Source organism: Silene latifolia, unplaced genomic scaffold, assembly GCF_048544455.1.
Source record: "Silene latifolia isolate original U9 population unplaced genomic scaffold, ASM4854445v1 scaffold_212, whole genome shotgun sequence".
Lineage (NCBI taxonomy): Eukaryota > Viridiplantae > Streptophyta > Magnoliopsida > Caryophyllales > Caryophyllaceae > Silene > Silene latifolia.
The window spans coordinates 151,912-166,667 of record NW_027413168.1 but is presented as its reverse complement, the minus strand read 5'-3'; the positions used below and the strand labels follow the sequence as shown (position 1 = coordinate 166,667).

The following is a 14,756-nucleotide window of genomic DNA, read 5'->3' as shown; positions in this document are numbered from 1 at the left end:
CTCACCCTCCGCTTCTGAAATTATGCGCTCCGACCTATGATGATGCTGCCACTGGACGGGTGTGAAAGGATGATTATGCTCAAGCACGTGCTGCACTACCTCCCATAATCCATCACCATTTACTTTTGTCCTAACACAGTGCACATTTACAAAGAAATTGCTGCGTTCCTACTACTGACTTCATTCCCGTTCCCATGTACACCTTCACAAGAGCATCTAAAGTATCTCTCAATTAGCGGCCTGTCTTTCACGTCAGCCCTACGAGATGTTGATTTCTTGATACTAAAGCCCTTGAGTTGCGAATGTTTCTTATACAAGCTGAAGATGTGCTCCCATTTCCTAGCTTTTATTCCAAGTAAACAACCTGATAAATCCGTACCTATGACAACATATATTAAGCATTGGTTAACAGGGGAACACTGAATGATAATCAACTTTACTAAGAATGTCACCATTTAAACATTGTTAACACACAACATGCAGTCACATTTCAGACAAAAATAACGACATATCACACATATAATGGTCACATTTTCGTCGTACATAATAAGGTTATCATATTATGTCAGAATGTAACTATTTTAAGTTGTAAACAAACAAAACATCCTGTCACCTTTCTTACTAAAACGTCTACATATCATAGCTATCCTGGTCACATTGTAACATTTAATGAAAATGTAACCAACTTTAGTCATAATGTCACCATTATATCCTTTTTAATACAAACATCAGTACGTAACCATTTTCAGTGAGAATGTAACCATTCTAAGTTGTAAATACACGCTTCATGTTGTCCGGTTGTTACTAAAACGTCTACATATTATAACTATCATGGTCACATTTTACAAGTAAATCAGAATGTATGCAGCGTTAGTCAAAGGTCACCATTTTAAGTTACAAAATTCTCTCAAATTTTATACTAAAACAACTACAAATCAAAAGTATAATGGTCACATTTAATAATACATCAGAAGGAAACAATATTCAGTCAGAATGTAACCATTATAAGTTGTTAACACATACAATTTGCTGCCACGTTTCTTACTAAAACGTCTACATATCATGGCTATCATGGTCACATTATAACAGAATATCAGAATGTAAACAACTTTAGTAATACTGTCACCATTTCAAGTTTAAAAATTTCTACCTAAAACGTCTACATATCATGAGTATCGTGGTCACATTATAACAGTATATAAAATGTAAACAACTTCAGTCATACTACCACCATTTCAAGTTTAATTATTTTTAGCAAAAACGTCTACATATCAGACCATCATGGTGACATTATAACAGAACAACAGAATGTAACCAAATTTAGTAACAGTGTCGCCATTTTAAGTTTAAATATGTTCCAACATTTCATACTAATGCAACTACAAATTAGAACTACAATGGTCACATTTTAATAGTAAATCAGAAGGGAAACATATTCAGTCAGAATGTCACCATTATTAGTTGTAAACACAAACTACTTGCTGTCAGTTTTCTTACTAAAACGTCTACATATCATGAGTATCATGGTCACATTATAACAGTACATAAAATGTAAACAACTTTAGTCATACTGTCATCATTTCAAGTTTAAATATTTTTAGCTAAAACGCGTACATAAGATAACTATCATGGTCACATTATCACAGAATATCAGAATGTAACCAAATTGTGTTATAGTGTCACCAATTTAAGTTTAAATATGTTCTAATATTTCATACTAATGCAACTACAAATCGGAACTACAATGGTCACATTGTAATAGTAGATCAGAAAGGAACCATATTCAATCAGAATGTCACCATTATTAGTTATAAACACACACTACTTGTCATCGGGTTTCTTACTAAAACATCTACATTTCATCACTATCGGGGTGACATTTTATCACTACAAAGGGTCACATTTTAATAGTTAATCGAAAGGAACCATATTCACCGAAATGTCACCATTATTAGTTATAAACACACACTACTTGCTGTCAGATTTCTTACTAAAACATCTACATTTCATCACTATCAGGGTCACAGTTTAATTTAAAGGGTAATAGCTAAAACAAATTAATGGGTTTTGACAAAATAATTCGTTTTGCTTAAGATGGCAACACTGAACCCTAAAATGGTGACACTATATCGTTACATGATAGTCTGTTGAAAACGAAATTTGTGCGTCTGTCAGGTTAGCAGCTGTAAGCTTATGCACGCTTAATCTTCATCTTCAACTCCAACAACATCAGAAGCTTGTCATTCACATAAAAAAAAGCTCATTCTGTATCTAATGAACAAATACTTAATAAATTGAACGATCAAATCAGCGAAATGTAGATGTTTACCTAACACTCATAAACACACAGATCTAAATCGTAAAACATGAGTTTAAAAGAAAAAATGGTAAAAAATATACCTAAAATCTCATGAACACAAGATGAACAACAAACTTCATGAATACTTCCCTTTATGCAAGTAAATATGAAAAATAAACCTAAAATCGTCCAACAAAATCATGAAGAACACAAAGTTTGCAAATTTAAGCGAGGAAGTTAGAAAAAATAATGGTGACAATTTTATGATTATAGCAAATCGTCCAATCAAAACATCACCATAATCAAAACAAAATAAAAAACAAACCTTTGCTCATCAACATCGTCGCAAAATCATCGTCTTTACCATCAAATAATTCAATCTCAGGAGTCTCGTCATTACCAGAATCTGCTACAGGCTGTGCGGTCTCTGAATCAACAATTTGTTGATTATTATCATCGTCGTCTTTACCATCAAGTACTTCAAAAACGGCGGTCTCAACAATACTAGAATCTGCTGCAGGCTGAACGGTCTCAAAATCAACAATTTGTTGATTATTGTCATCCTCCATTGCCGAGTTCTCCTCCATAACAATGGTGTTGTGAGAAATAATTTAAGCAATGAACATGATTGTGATAATTTGCATGAATATTTGATAATAAGTATGAATTCTTCTTTAGAAATCCATGATTAAACAATGGAAATTTGACTGAAAGTTTAGGGGGTTAGGGTTGAGGAAAGTGAAAGCATGGGAGGAGGCAGTAGGTAATCCATCAAAAAAATTTTGGGACGTAAAGTGTGATTTGGTGTAGGAATTCATGCAAGATGGCATTTAATGCCCTTGTACCTTTTGTTCCCCACTCACTAATTTTATATATTATTTCTTGGTGTGGACAGCGGGCCGCCCACGGGGGCGCTTGGTGAAGGGGCTCGAAAACAAGCGTTTGCATTTTGTATGGAGTCGCCACCAATTTTTATGGGAAATTGGAACCGTTCGAACACCTCGTGTCATGTCAAGACACAAAGTAGTGACATGAACACTAAGCAATCGTTACCCTTAGCATTCTATGTCTAGAATGACTCTCGTGGATGCCAATGAACACGGGTGCTCACGGAGATCTGGAGTAAGGGGTGAGGGTACGTATTAGGAAGCTCTTTTGATCGAACACCTAATCCCGCCCGCCTCGATAGCGGCCTCTACTAATGATTAGGGAAGTTATTCATACTTGATATACCGTCGGCTATATGCATGCAATGCAACATCCATAGATTAATCCTAACATGTGAGAATTAGACTAAGTCGGTTGACAATCAATTTAGCATACTATTGGGTCGAAGTAGTATTTAATGCTCATTTACATGTGAAAACATACAAACAATAAAAGAAATACAATAATTATAAATTACAATAATGAAAATTACATTAATTACATTGAATTAGGCGATTTATGTCGAAAATACCTTTAAAACGGATGATTTGAGAAAAAGAAATAAAAGAATAAATTAAATAAACTAACGAACAGGAATTAGCGTGATATTACGGATAATAGTTAGATAATACGTAGACTAATTATACTACGTCAAGGCAGAAACGGAGTTCAGGGACAGAACTCATCCTGGAACAGGCGCAGCAGAGCTGCGTCTTTTGGAATAGGCGCAGCAGACGCTGCGTCTGTTCCTTGGCTCAGTTCTGGCTGTGAAGCCGTATATGCACACCGTTAATGTCAATTGGTAAATTTATCGATGGATTAAAATAATTACTCGGATGAAAGTGATTAACAGGTTATTTAACATATGAATGGGTCATAAAAACAGTAAAACATGGATGAGACGGAATTAAGATGAATTAATTACATGGATGAACGATTAATGAACGAATTAACAAACTAACTAAACAAATTAATTAGACTAAACATAATGAATGATGACGAATTAATGAATAAACAGATGAAAATATATCAACGATGAATCCCAGAAACTCAATATGAACGAATTGAATTTCTAAAACCCGAATTGAATATTAATGACGAAAACCCGCAAATATGAATTACTTGGGATTTAAGTCGGATTAGATGAATTAAACATGTGAATGAATGATGAAATTATATACATGAATTAATTATGCTATCATGTGAACGAATTAAAGAACAAACAAACGAAATCAAATAAGAACAACGAATTACAGAGGACGAAGAAGAAGAAAAAAGCGAGAGAATGCGGCCCTCACGAAGAGGCGCGGCAGAACTGCGCTCCTTCGAAGAGGCGCGGCGATTCTTGCGTCTTTTCTCGACGTCTCTCATCGGAAATCCGCAAAAAGCATTTTAACAAAGGGTTTTAGAAATCGATTTTAATGAGGTACTTTCGACATAAACCTTACAATTGTTATGCAATAATTAAAAATACAATAAATAAAAGGAATTATACACCCTCAGACTTACATGTTGACGGAACGAGAAGAACTAAGAAGATCGATTAGTGATGCTCGACGCGAATGCAAGGAAAGAGTGCCCTCTTAAGAGGAAAACGATTTAACAAGTTGATTAATTAGATTGATTGAGTGTAGTGGTCAAATTGGTCGGTCATGCAACGGAGAGGCTGGTACCCGGAAAGATCCGAGCTTACGTGGTCGGAAGTCCAAGCACGTAGGCGCCAATTAGTAAGAACGAAGTCTAGAATGCAAAGGGAGAAGAGAAGGGCGGACACTCGCGTGAGAAATATGAGGAACGAAAGCTCCTATTTATACTAATCACGTGAAGGAATAGGGTTTTGGAGACTCTTTGGAAGTGAATCTCGGAAAGATATAAAAAAGATACGTAAATCATGCAAAGAAGGGCCTGGGAAGAGCGCGGCGACCATTGCGTCTCTTGGAAGAGGCGCAAAGACTGGCTTTGCGTCTTTCCCCAGGAGGTTTCCTCCTGCTTAAGAAAGATTTCCGTGTTTAAGTTATGGTAGGACGGATTTAATTCGATTATCTTTTGAATATTACGGGATATTGTTTGCCAAAAGATAAAATTTGATGAATATGGAATAGAAATATCCGAACATTCCGAGAACATTCGACTCGGGATTTAACGGCCATCGAAAATGGAGACGGTTTTGACCGGACTCAATGTACTCTAATTATTGCCAAAACGACCGTATCGGCACGTAGATGACAACTAAGAGGTTGACATAAATGTTTGAGCAATCACTTGACGATAATCTTACGAAATGTCACTAATCGTTCCGCGAATCAAACATGCGGCCCAATCATCACCGGGTGGTTTGCGAGGGTGCGAAACGAGGTGTCTCTGAGCCCCCACTTTGACCGAGGCTTGGACAAGGCGAAAGTCAAAGTATAGCCATCAGTCAATCGAAGATTACAACCTGACGACTATGGCGACGCGAGGCGGCTCAAGGGGTCTGAGCCAAGGACCTGTCGTCGGGAACATTTTAGAGTCTGTCGACTATCGGGGAGGGTCGTTTAAAGTCCATTAGACTACGTAAGGAGGCTCGCCACCATAAGAAGAGATCATACCGAGACTTAATCGAACTTCGCGGGGAATAAGAGATATTGAAAATAGCAGGACGTCAGTAGAAACTGCCGGGGGAATCCGCTTGCGTTGGTCTCAAGCGAACTCTTGTTGGGGACATATCGACGACGAGGAACATCTTGATCGTCGTAGGGGAAACTTTGAATGAGCGATCGCAAAATACTATCTGCGCCGGATAAAATGATTGAGCAATCTTTGCGAAATCTTTGCTGCTGCGGATAAAATGAATTCGGACAATACTACAAAATACTTGTCGCCTTTGGATAAAATGCGGGTCGGAACGAAAGGAAATCGTCGAAACGGACCAAAGTGATAAAATGTCATCGAGGAAGAGGCGCACCAAAGATGGGCCCACGAATAACGAACTCATAACGGATTTTTGAAAATCCACCAGGAGGGAAACAAAGGAAGAGGCGCAGCAAGAGCTGCGTCTCTTGGAAGAGGCGCAGCACCCGCTGCGTCTGTTCCCCAATTCAGCAATTCTGCGTAAAAACGCGAAATCAGAAGGGTTTTATTTCATTATTTCGAAACACAAATCCTTCAATTTCTCTCTCAAATCTTCACCATTTCTATCAAGGTTGGATTCAAAAGCTTGCTTAAAATATGACTAATCGAGGTATGTGTTTTAATCTTGCATTAATCTTCCATATTTGTCGAATTTTGAGCCGCGAACATTAGGGTTTTCGACCCTTTTGATCGAAAATTTGGGGCTTTTCCCCCAAATGGATTTTTCATGCCAAATTGATACTAGAAATGAGTAGTAGGCAATGTTAGGAACATAACCATGTATTTACTTCGAATTTTCATCAAGTTTTGAGCCCTTGAGCGAATTTTGAGACAGTTTCACGACTAGATCGAAAATTGCTTCGAAAATGGCCTTAGGATTGCCCATTTGTGATGAAATTTGATATTAGGGACCCTTGGATGATGGGTAAACTTCCTGTCATCTCGGAATTTTGGTTGGTGACAACTTTTGCAGGGCACCTTTTTAGGGCATAATCGCCGTTATAGCGAAATGTTTGCTTTAGAATTTTCGACTCGAACTCGGAACTAGGCTTTGACTTGGACTTGACTTGACCCTGTCCCTCATGTGAGTGATTGATTCGGCGGGAATATGGCCGAGGATGGCCAGAAAGGGGCGATTTCTGGGCCTTGAAGGCTCGAAATACTACTTAACAAAGGCTTGTCATCATGTGATGCGGCCTGGATTTGCTTTAATCGTTGCAGGTGACGATGCTTCTACTTCCGGGAGAGATCCTATGGACATAGACGCCGCTGTTGTTGAGGAGGCTTTAGAGCAGGCCTTCACCGCCGCGGTGATGGCCTGCTGCGAGAAGAGGTTCCCGAGGAGGAGATCGCTGATGAAGAGGAGATTCCGAGACGGGCTCATCTCGGACGAGGAGGTCGCCAGCTGAGAGGTGCTCCCGCGTGGGCTGAGACCTGGGAGAGTAGGCATCTTGTGTGGGCTGCAGAGGGTCACTTGTCCTACAGGACGGTGAAGAGCTTGGTAAATAGGAATTCCCTAACTCATTACCTATCCTTTTCCATTTTTGTTCAAATCTCTTCTAAATTTATTCTAAAACTAAAGATAGCTTTGTTTCAAATCATAATAGGAGGCCGGGAACATCCGGTCGTTCTCGGGGTACACGACGGCGATGGAGCATTACGAGCGGTTCGGAGGAGGAGAGGGCCATGATCGAGCGCGGAGCGTTGGTCCTCCGGTTCGAGTTTGGAGGGATATCGTGAAGAGGAAGTTGCGGGCCAACCTTAGCCTGGTCCGCGCTTTCTTGGATCGATTTTGGGATACGACTTCCACATTTCACCTGCCTTTTGGTGAGGTGGGAGTCACCTTGGAGGACTACGGCATGATTTCTGGTCTGCCGTGCGGGACCGAGGAGATGGTGTGGCGGAGGGGTGGCATGAGGGCGGATTCGGCCGAGGCGAGGAGGTTGATCGGTGGAACCCGTCGCCGAAGGCTGTTGCGGTGCTGGGTTTGGTACCCAGTACCTATGTTCGAGATTACTTTGCGGGGAAGACCCCGACATCGGTGGTGATCGATGGGAGGGAGACGCTCCTCCTCCTTGTCAGACGAAGGCGAGGGCTCGTCTGTGGCTTTGGTGGTTCTTGTCTTCGATCTACCTCGGGGACAAGGGTGAGAGGGTCGGCGAAGCTTCTTCCCTTTCTTTCGACTTGAGTTCCCTAGGGCGCTGGACCCGGGTCATCTTGGTTTTGCGGTCCTCATCCGCTTTATGAGGGCCATGGTTCGTCCGGAGTTGATGGAGAAGGGGACTTCTCCTGGCGCCGCTGTCGGACTGGACTACTTGTTGGAGGTATGAACCTTCCTTCAGATCAACGTAAATTCCTTTCTTTTATCAAAGATCGTCATTGACTATTTTGTTTTATAGGCGTGGGTGTACTCCTACTTTCCTGGCCTCGCGCCCAAGAGGACGGAGCCGTTGGAGAGGGCCTATCCCGTGGTGAGGATTGGGTCATGTGCGGACGAAGAGCAAGCGTTCTTCTCACAACGTCTACCGGCGGGATGTGAACGCCCTTCAGCTGAGCAGCGTGAGTATCCCATTTGTATTCATTCATATTTTTGTCCTTTGCTTTAATTTGATCATAGGAATGACCTCTGCCTTCATATTGTCGCAGTGGGTGCCCCGACCTTGGGCGGAGTACGCTAGAGCGCCTCCTTTCGTTGCTGAGACCCTTCGTCCTAGGAGCTCGAGTCGGCTGCTGTTGTGGACGTCGATGGGTCCCGATGGTATCCGGGCGGCGGTTAGCTCGTCGGTGCTTTCGGTGCGTTGACGGTTCCGTCGATCCTCCTCCCAGAGGACGATGTTCAGGGAGCCTTCCGAGGCTGAGAGGGAGGCGGACTTGGCCGGTGTCGGTGGCGACGACCTTCTTCTCCCTGAGGAGGATTACTCGGCGTTCCTTTACGGGAGGTTGGCCTATTGGCCGGTAGTGGTGAGTATCCTTTGTTTTCTTGTTGATTTGATTTTGAAAATTACGACGAAGGATCATCGATTAATGAGAGTCGTTTTGTCTTTGTAGGAGGTTGAGGCAGCGGGCATCGAGCCCCCAGAGTACCCCGAGACTCTCGAGTACACAGACGCTACAGGGAGGACGACGATCTCCGAGTTACGTGACTTTGACGTAGCTGTGACGGATGCTGGCCTAGATGACTGGCAGCATCTGATTCGGAGGGTGAGTTCCCATTTTGCATAGTTTTCGTGTAAGAACACATTTGACTGAATTTGTTTAATTTGCTGAGAGTCTCCTTTTGAAATGCAGGTTGCGCCATCTCGGTTCGTGGCACTATGGAGGGTGGCCAACCGGCTACGAGCTACGGCCATTGAGGCACTCGTCGGCGGTCGAGGTCGTCAGGTATGAACCTTTATACCCATTTTTCGATCTTCTTTTTTTTGATTTTTGGTTTTCCAATTGAGTTGATTGACATGAGCCAATTCGTTGCTGTTTGCAGGGTGACCGCGAGTCAGGACGAGAGTTGGCCCAGGCTCGGGAGGAGACGGCTCGCCTGTCGAGGGAGCTCGAGTTTCGGGATGCCGAGATCGCCGCTCTTATGGCGAGGGTTGCCGAGCCGGAGGGCGCCAATGCGTAGCTTGTGTAGTTTTGTACAACCGATTTTGAAACATTTTTGGACTCGGTTTGGGCGCGAGCCCCCGTTTACTTGGTCTTTTGACTTGTTTGGGGCGAAGCCCCGATTGCTTGTACATTTGTACCTTGTTCGGGGCGCAAGCCCCGCTTGCTCGTACATTTGCTTTTTGTTGTATATACGACTTTACCGAGTGCCTTTGTCTTTGGGTTGTGTTGTTTGTATCTGCAGGTTAGTTCTTGAACAGGTTTGGTAGACAACGGTCTACGCCGTCATCTTTGCTTAGGAATTTACATAGAAAAAATCACGCAACACATACATTTTATATATACATAAGGCCTTTAATTAGTGCAAAACGAGACTCAAAAGGACCAAAATGCAAAAAATTTGTCGAAATGACCGGACGGTAGGGAGGGTTACCCCCTAAAAAAAAAAAAAAGAGAAATCTATAAGTTAGAAAATGGAGAAATATAAATATTGAATTTTATTAAAATGAAAATAAAAAATATGTCAAAAAGAAATGATTTAAAGTGTGCTGAAATGGCGGAAGTGTCGATGTCGCCTCGAAATGCGTGCCCGCGAATTAGGAAACCTGCGCATGGTAAATTTCTCGGATTTACCGAAATAAAATCCCGTAGGAATAGGAAATTATTCGTTATAGGATTAGGAAAGATCCAAACACGGAAATCACGAAGTGAGGTCAAAGAGCGCAGCATGAGCTGCGTCCTTTGAAGAGGCGCAAAGGTGCCGCGCTTTGTTCCCAAGCAGTCGGTTCCTGACGGATTTTTGGAAACAGCAATTGGTATAAATAGAAGCGTCGACGAAGCTTTAAATTATATAATTCTTCCGTCTCTTCTTCGTCGCCTCACATAAAATTCTCAAAACAAATTCTCAAGAGAAAATTATCATCATGAATACTTTGGAGGTCCGCTTGAAGGAATGGACCAATGAGTTTTCGAACACGGAGAAGCACGATATGGGTGCTTATAACCTTGGGTCTTTGTTGAGTTTGAAACTCATTAAGGTTGTAAAACCGTTCTTGGATGCTTGCCTTGATTATTGGGATCCAAATTATCATGTTTTTGCGTTCCCAGGAGGTGATATTTGTCCTTTTCCTGAGGAAATTGTCGCTAGTGGCGGGTGGGACCCTGAACATTTACCTGCCATCCCTTCTACTGCTCAAGGGTATAAGAGCAAGTTTAGAGATTTGCTTGGACTTACCAGACTCGAGGTGGATCGTCTTGTTACTGCGAAAGGCGTGCGGATGTTGGATTTTATAGATCGATTCATCAACAAGGCCGACCCTACTGTCTCTTATGTTGCTAGAAGGAGAGCATTTGGCTTCTGTTTGCTTCATGTATATGTCTTCCAGGGACATGTTGACGAAGAATTGCGAGGTGATCCCCGTCTATTGGGTCTTATTGAGCAAATGGAGTCAACGCAGAGCCCACTTGCCTATGCTTAAGGGAGATTATCTTGGGCTTGGATAATAGGAAATCCAACCGCGATCTTCCATTTTTGGGGAGTCCCGTCATCCTACAGGTAAAGACACCTTCTTTTTTTTTTTTTTTTTTTTTTTTTTTTTTTTTTTTTTTTTTTTTTTTTTTTTTTTTTTTTTTTTTTTTTTTTTTTTTGGTGTCTAATACCTGTTTTGGTAGGTTTGGCTTATGGAACGGCTCCGATTGCTCGAGCCCCCTGTTCATGCACTTTCCTATCATGCCCGTATGATTTCGATGAGGACGAGGTTGTACATGGTGGATTTCACTCGGGTCTGTGACTATTGGAAGAACAAGCTGCAGACTGATGATGGCCCTTTGATCAGGTGGGTTGTACCGTGGTGGCACCTCAAGTCTGTCACTGGAGTGTCTTCTTTGGATCCCACTAGGTCCTTGCGCATTCCTGGATTGGAGTTTATGGTATGCCTCTTTCCTGAGAGGTTGATGAGGCAAGTCGGGTTGAAGCAGATGATCCCTAGGCTTGACACTTTGTCCCGTTGCTATCGCTATGGCGCTGACTACCGAGAGCCAAGAGAGAGTGGGCTATGAAATGGGCCCAAAGAAACATGTGGTTCCCGAGTTTCTCCGCCAATGCTTTGTGGGTGTCGGATTCCTATCTCGAGGTGGAGAAAGGCCGCAACTTCGGAAGAGCGCGAGAGATCGAGGAAGCGCGAGCCCGTTGACTACAAAGTGCGCGAGGAGAGAAAGAGAAAGAGAAGCATCCGATCAAGGAGAAGAAGAAGCCGGCTTTCAAGTCATTCATCCTTCAAAGAAATCGAAGACTACTCTGTCGCGGAGATGGTGGTTGGCAAGAACGGAAGAGTCAGGCCTCGAGAAAGACCGTTGGTGATTAGGTCTGAAGTGGTGCAGGAGCGCCCGGCTCGAGGTCGTGACAAGAAATATGACAAGAACGACAAAGGCAAGGGAAAGATGGAGGAATAGCCCAAGTCTCATTTATTATTATTATTTGATTATTATTATTATTGTTGTAATGAAAAGGAGGGATTTTTAGAATCCTAGCCTATCTATTTTTATTATTTGTCGTACTATTTTTATTAGAAAAAAATGGATGAATGAAATAAAAAAGGTTAAATGGTTATGAAACCGTTGGTATTTTCTTTAATTATCCTTGTCGAATTTCAAATGCAATGCAAATGTCCTTCTATTTACATTTTAAATATAACGGTGGGTTGAATCCCGTGAAGGATTGCCTACGTATTCACTTAAAAAGCGAAATCAAACCCTTGCGCGTAGTTCGAGTAAATGTAAAAGAATAATTGTTCGAAGCAAGAGCTTGTAATGAATATAGAAAATAAGCATGAGCTTTTGCTTACTCTGGAGGTGCGAATTTAGTTTGTTTGATGATATGAGGATGACAAGTTTGCCAAGATGCAAGAGCATAGTGACATTCAAATAGGCCAGGGGCCGTTTATTTAGTGCCACAAGAGCGACACGTGGGTTTACGCGAGGCGCGTTTGTTCTATCCTAGGCATAGTATCGTTTCAATTGGTCGAGATTTGTGGGGTTTGAGAACTCATTCCCATCTAGGTCCGTGATTCTAACCGCACCCCCTGGGAGTATTGATTTGACTAGATATGGTCCGACCCAGTTAGGTTTGAATTTTCCCCTTGGGTCGACAGGTAAAAGAGCTCTAACCGATTTGAGAACTAAATCTCCTTCTTTGATGTTTCTTGGCCTAACTCTTTTGTTGAAAGCTCGTTTGATACGTGCTTGATATGTTTGGACATTATGTAAGGCACGTAGCCTACGCTCATCCAGGAGGATGAGTTCTTCGTATCTATCTTTCTTCCAATCGGCTTCCGGGATTTGACTTTCTAGCGGAGAATGCGCGAGATGGTATTTCTAGCTCAATTGGTTGTACGGCTTCCATGCCGTAGGTCAAATAGAAAGGAGTAGCCCCGATGGGCGTCCTAATCGATGTACGATACCCCCACAAAGCGAAGGGTATTTTGCTTGGCCAATCTCTCGTAATTGTCGGTCATTTTCTTGAGAATTGTGACGACATTCTTGTTAGCGACCTCTACCGCGCCGTTAGTCTGTGGTCTATAGGGCGAGGAGTGGTGATGCTTGATCTTGTATTTGGCTAGCAATTGTTCGGTTTCGGCTTGGAAGTGTGACCCATTATCGCTGATGATCTCATGCGGGCAACCATATCGACAGATGATGTTGTTTTGTATGAACTTTGCCACGTTTTTAGTCAGAAGAGCGGTGTAGGAAGCCGCTTCTACCCACTTGGTGAAGTAGTCAATCGCTACTAGGATGAAACAGGTGACCTCCTGTTCCTACCGGGGTTATTTTCCCGATTATGTCGATTCCCCATGCGGAGAATGGCCAAGGAGATGTCATCGTATAGAAACAACGAAGGAGGGACATGTTGTACGTTCCCGAAGATTTGACAGTTGTGGCAATGCCTCACATATTTGATGCAATCGGATTCCATTGTGGTCCAATAGTACCCTAGACGTGTGATTTTCTTTGCCATCATAGGCCCGCTCATGTGAGGACCGCATTCTCCGTCGTGGACTTCTTCCATTACTTTTCGTGCCTGTGAATGATCAAGGCAACGTAGGACTACACCAAGAGGTGTTCTTTTGTACAACTCTCCTTGCATCAGGATGTATTGAGAAGCTAGTAGGCGTATAGCGCGTTGCCCCCTTTTGTCCATATCCGGCGGATAGGTACCATTGAGCTTGAAATTCAGGATTGCTTGGAACCAGGGCTCCTGCGCGATTTCTTCTTCATTGGTAATTTGATGGACGTAAGCCGGCTCCGACCGTCGTTCGATACACAAAGGCATTTCCATCATGTAATCTGGCATGTTTATCAAAGATGCAAGTTTCGCAAGAGCGTCTGCAAATTGATTTTCTTCTCGAGGTAGGTGTAAGTAGGTTACGTGATCAAAGAATTGAGCGACTTGGTCTATTCTAGCCTGATAGGGTGCTAGACTTTCACTTCGGATTTTCCAGGATCCCGTAACTTGGTTGATGATCAGTGACAAATCCCCGTGCACTCGGAGGTTTTTGATGCCTAAGCTTACTGCCGCTTGTAGTCCAATTAGACAAGCCTCATATTCTCGGCGTTGTTTGTCACCTCAAAGTCGAGTTTGACAAAGAATTGGTGTATGCTCACCTTCAGGAGAAATGAGCAACACTCCTATCCCAAATCCTCTTAGGTTTGATGCTCCATCAAAGTATAGATCCCAAGAGTCTACATCAGTTTGAAGTATATCCTCGTCGGGAAATGACCAAGTATCTATGGTTTGTGCGTCGTTGATGGGATTTTCTGCGAAGAGTTCGGCGACGGCGCGACCCTTTATAACTTTCAATGGCACATATTTGAGGTCAAATTCTGAGAGCATCATGGTCCATCTTGCCAGACGTCCGTTGAGAACGGGTTTCTCGAAGAGGTATTTGACTGGATCCATTTTGGAGAATATCTTGACAGAGTAGCTAAGCATGTAGTGACGTAGCTTCTTTGTTGCCCACACAAGAGCGAGGCATGTCTTTTCGAGTTGTGAGTATTTGCACTCGTATTCCAAGAACTTCTTACTTAGATAGTAAATAGCTCTTTCTTCACTTCCTACGGTTTGAGCTAGCATAGCACCCATGGCAGTTTCAGTTACTGTGAGATATAAACCAAGAGGTTGATCTCGTTGTGGTGGCATGAGCACTGGTGGTTTAGCCAATATCTCCTTGATTCGTCGAACGCCTTTTGGCGGTCGTCGTCCCACATGGTGTGGTCTTTTTTCTTGAGCTTCTTGAAGATAGGCTCGCAAATCATCGTAAGTTTCGAT

At 42.5% G+C, this 14,756-nt stretch overlaps 1 protein-coding gene across 1 annotated transcript; it reads right to left on the bottom strand.

The window, feature by feature from the left end:
- Positions 1–146: 146 nt before the first annotated feature.
- On the bottom strand, positions 147–3,078 carry LOC141638662 (uncharacterized). Its single transcript, XM_074448005.1, has 2 exons — positions 2,625–3,078; positions 147–379 (listed from the first exon to the last, which is right to left on the bottom strand). Exons 1-2 carry the CDS (start codon positions 2,884–2,886, stop codon positions 147–149), a joined length of 495 nt encoding a protein of 164 aa, XP_074304106.1. The 5' UTR covers positions 2,887–3,078.
- Between the last annotated feature and the right edge of the window lie 11,678 nt (positions 3,079–14,756).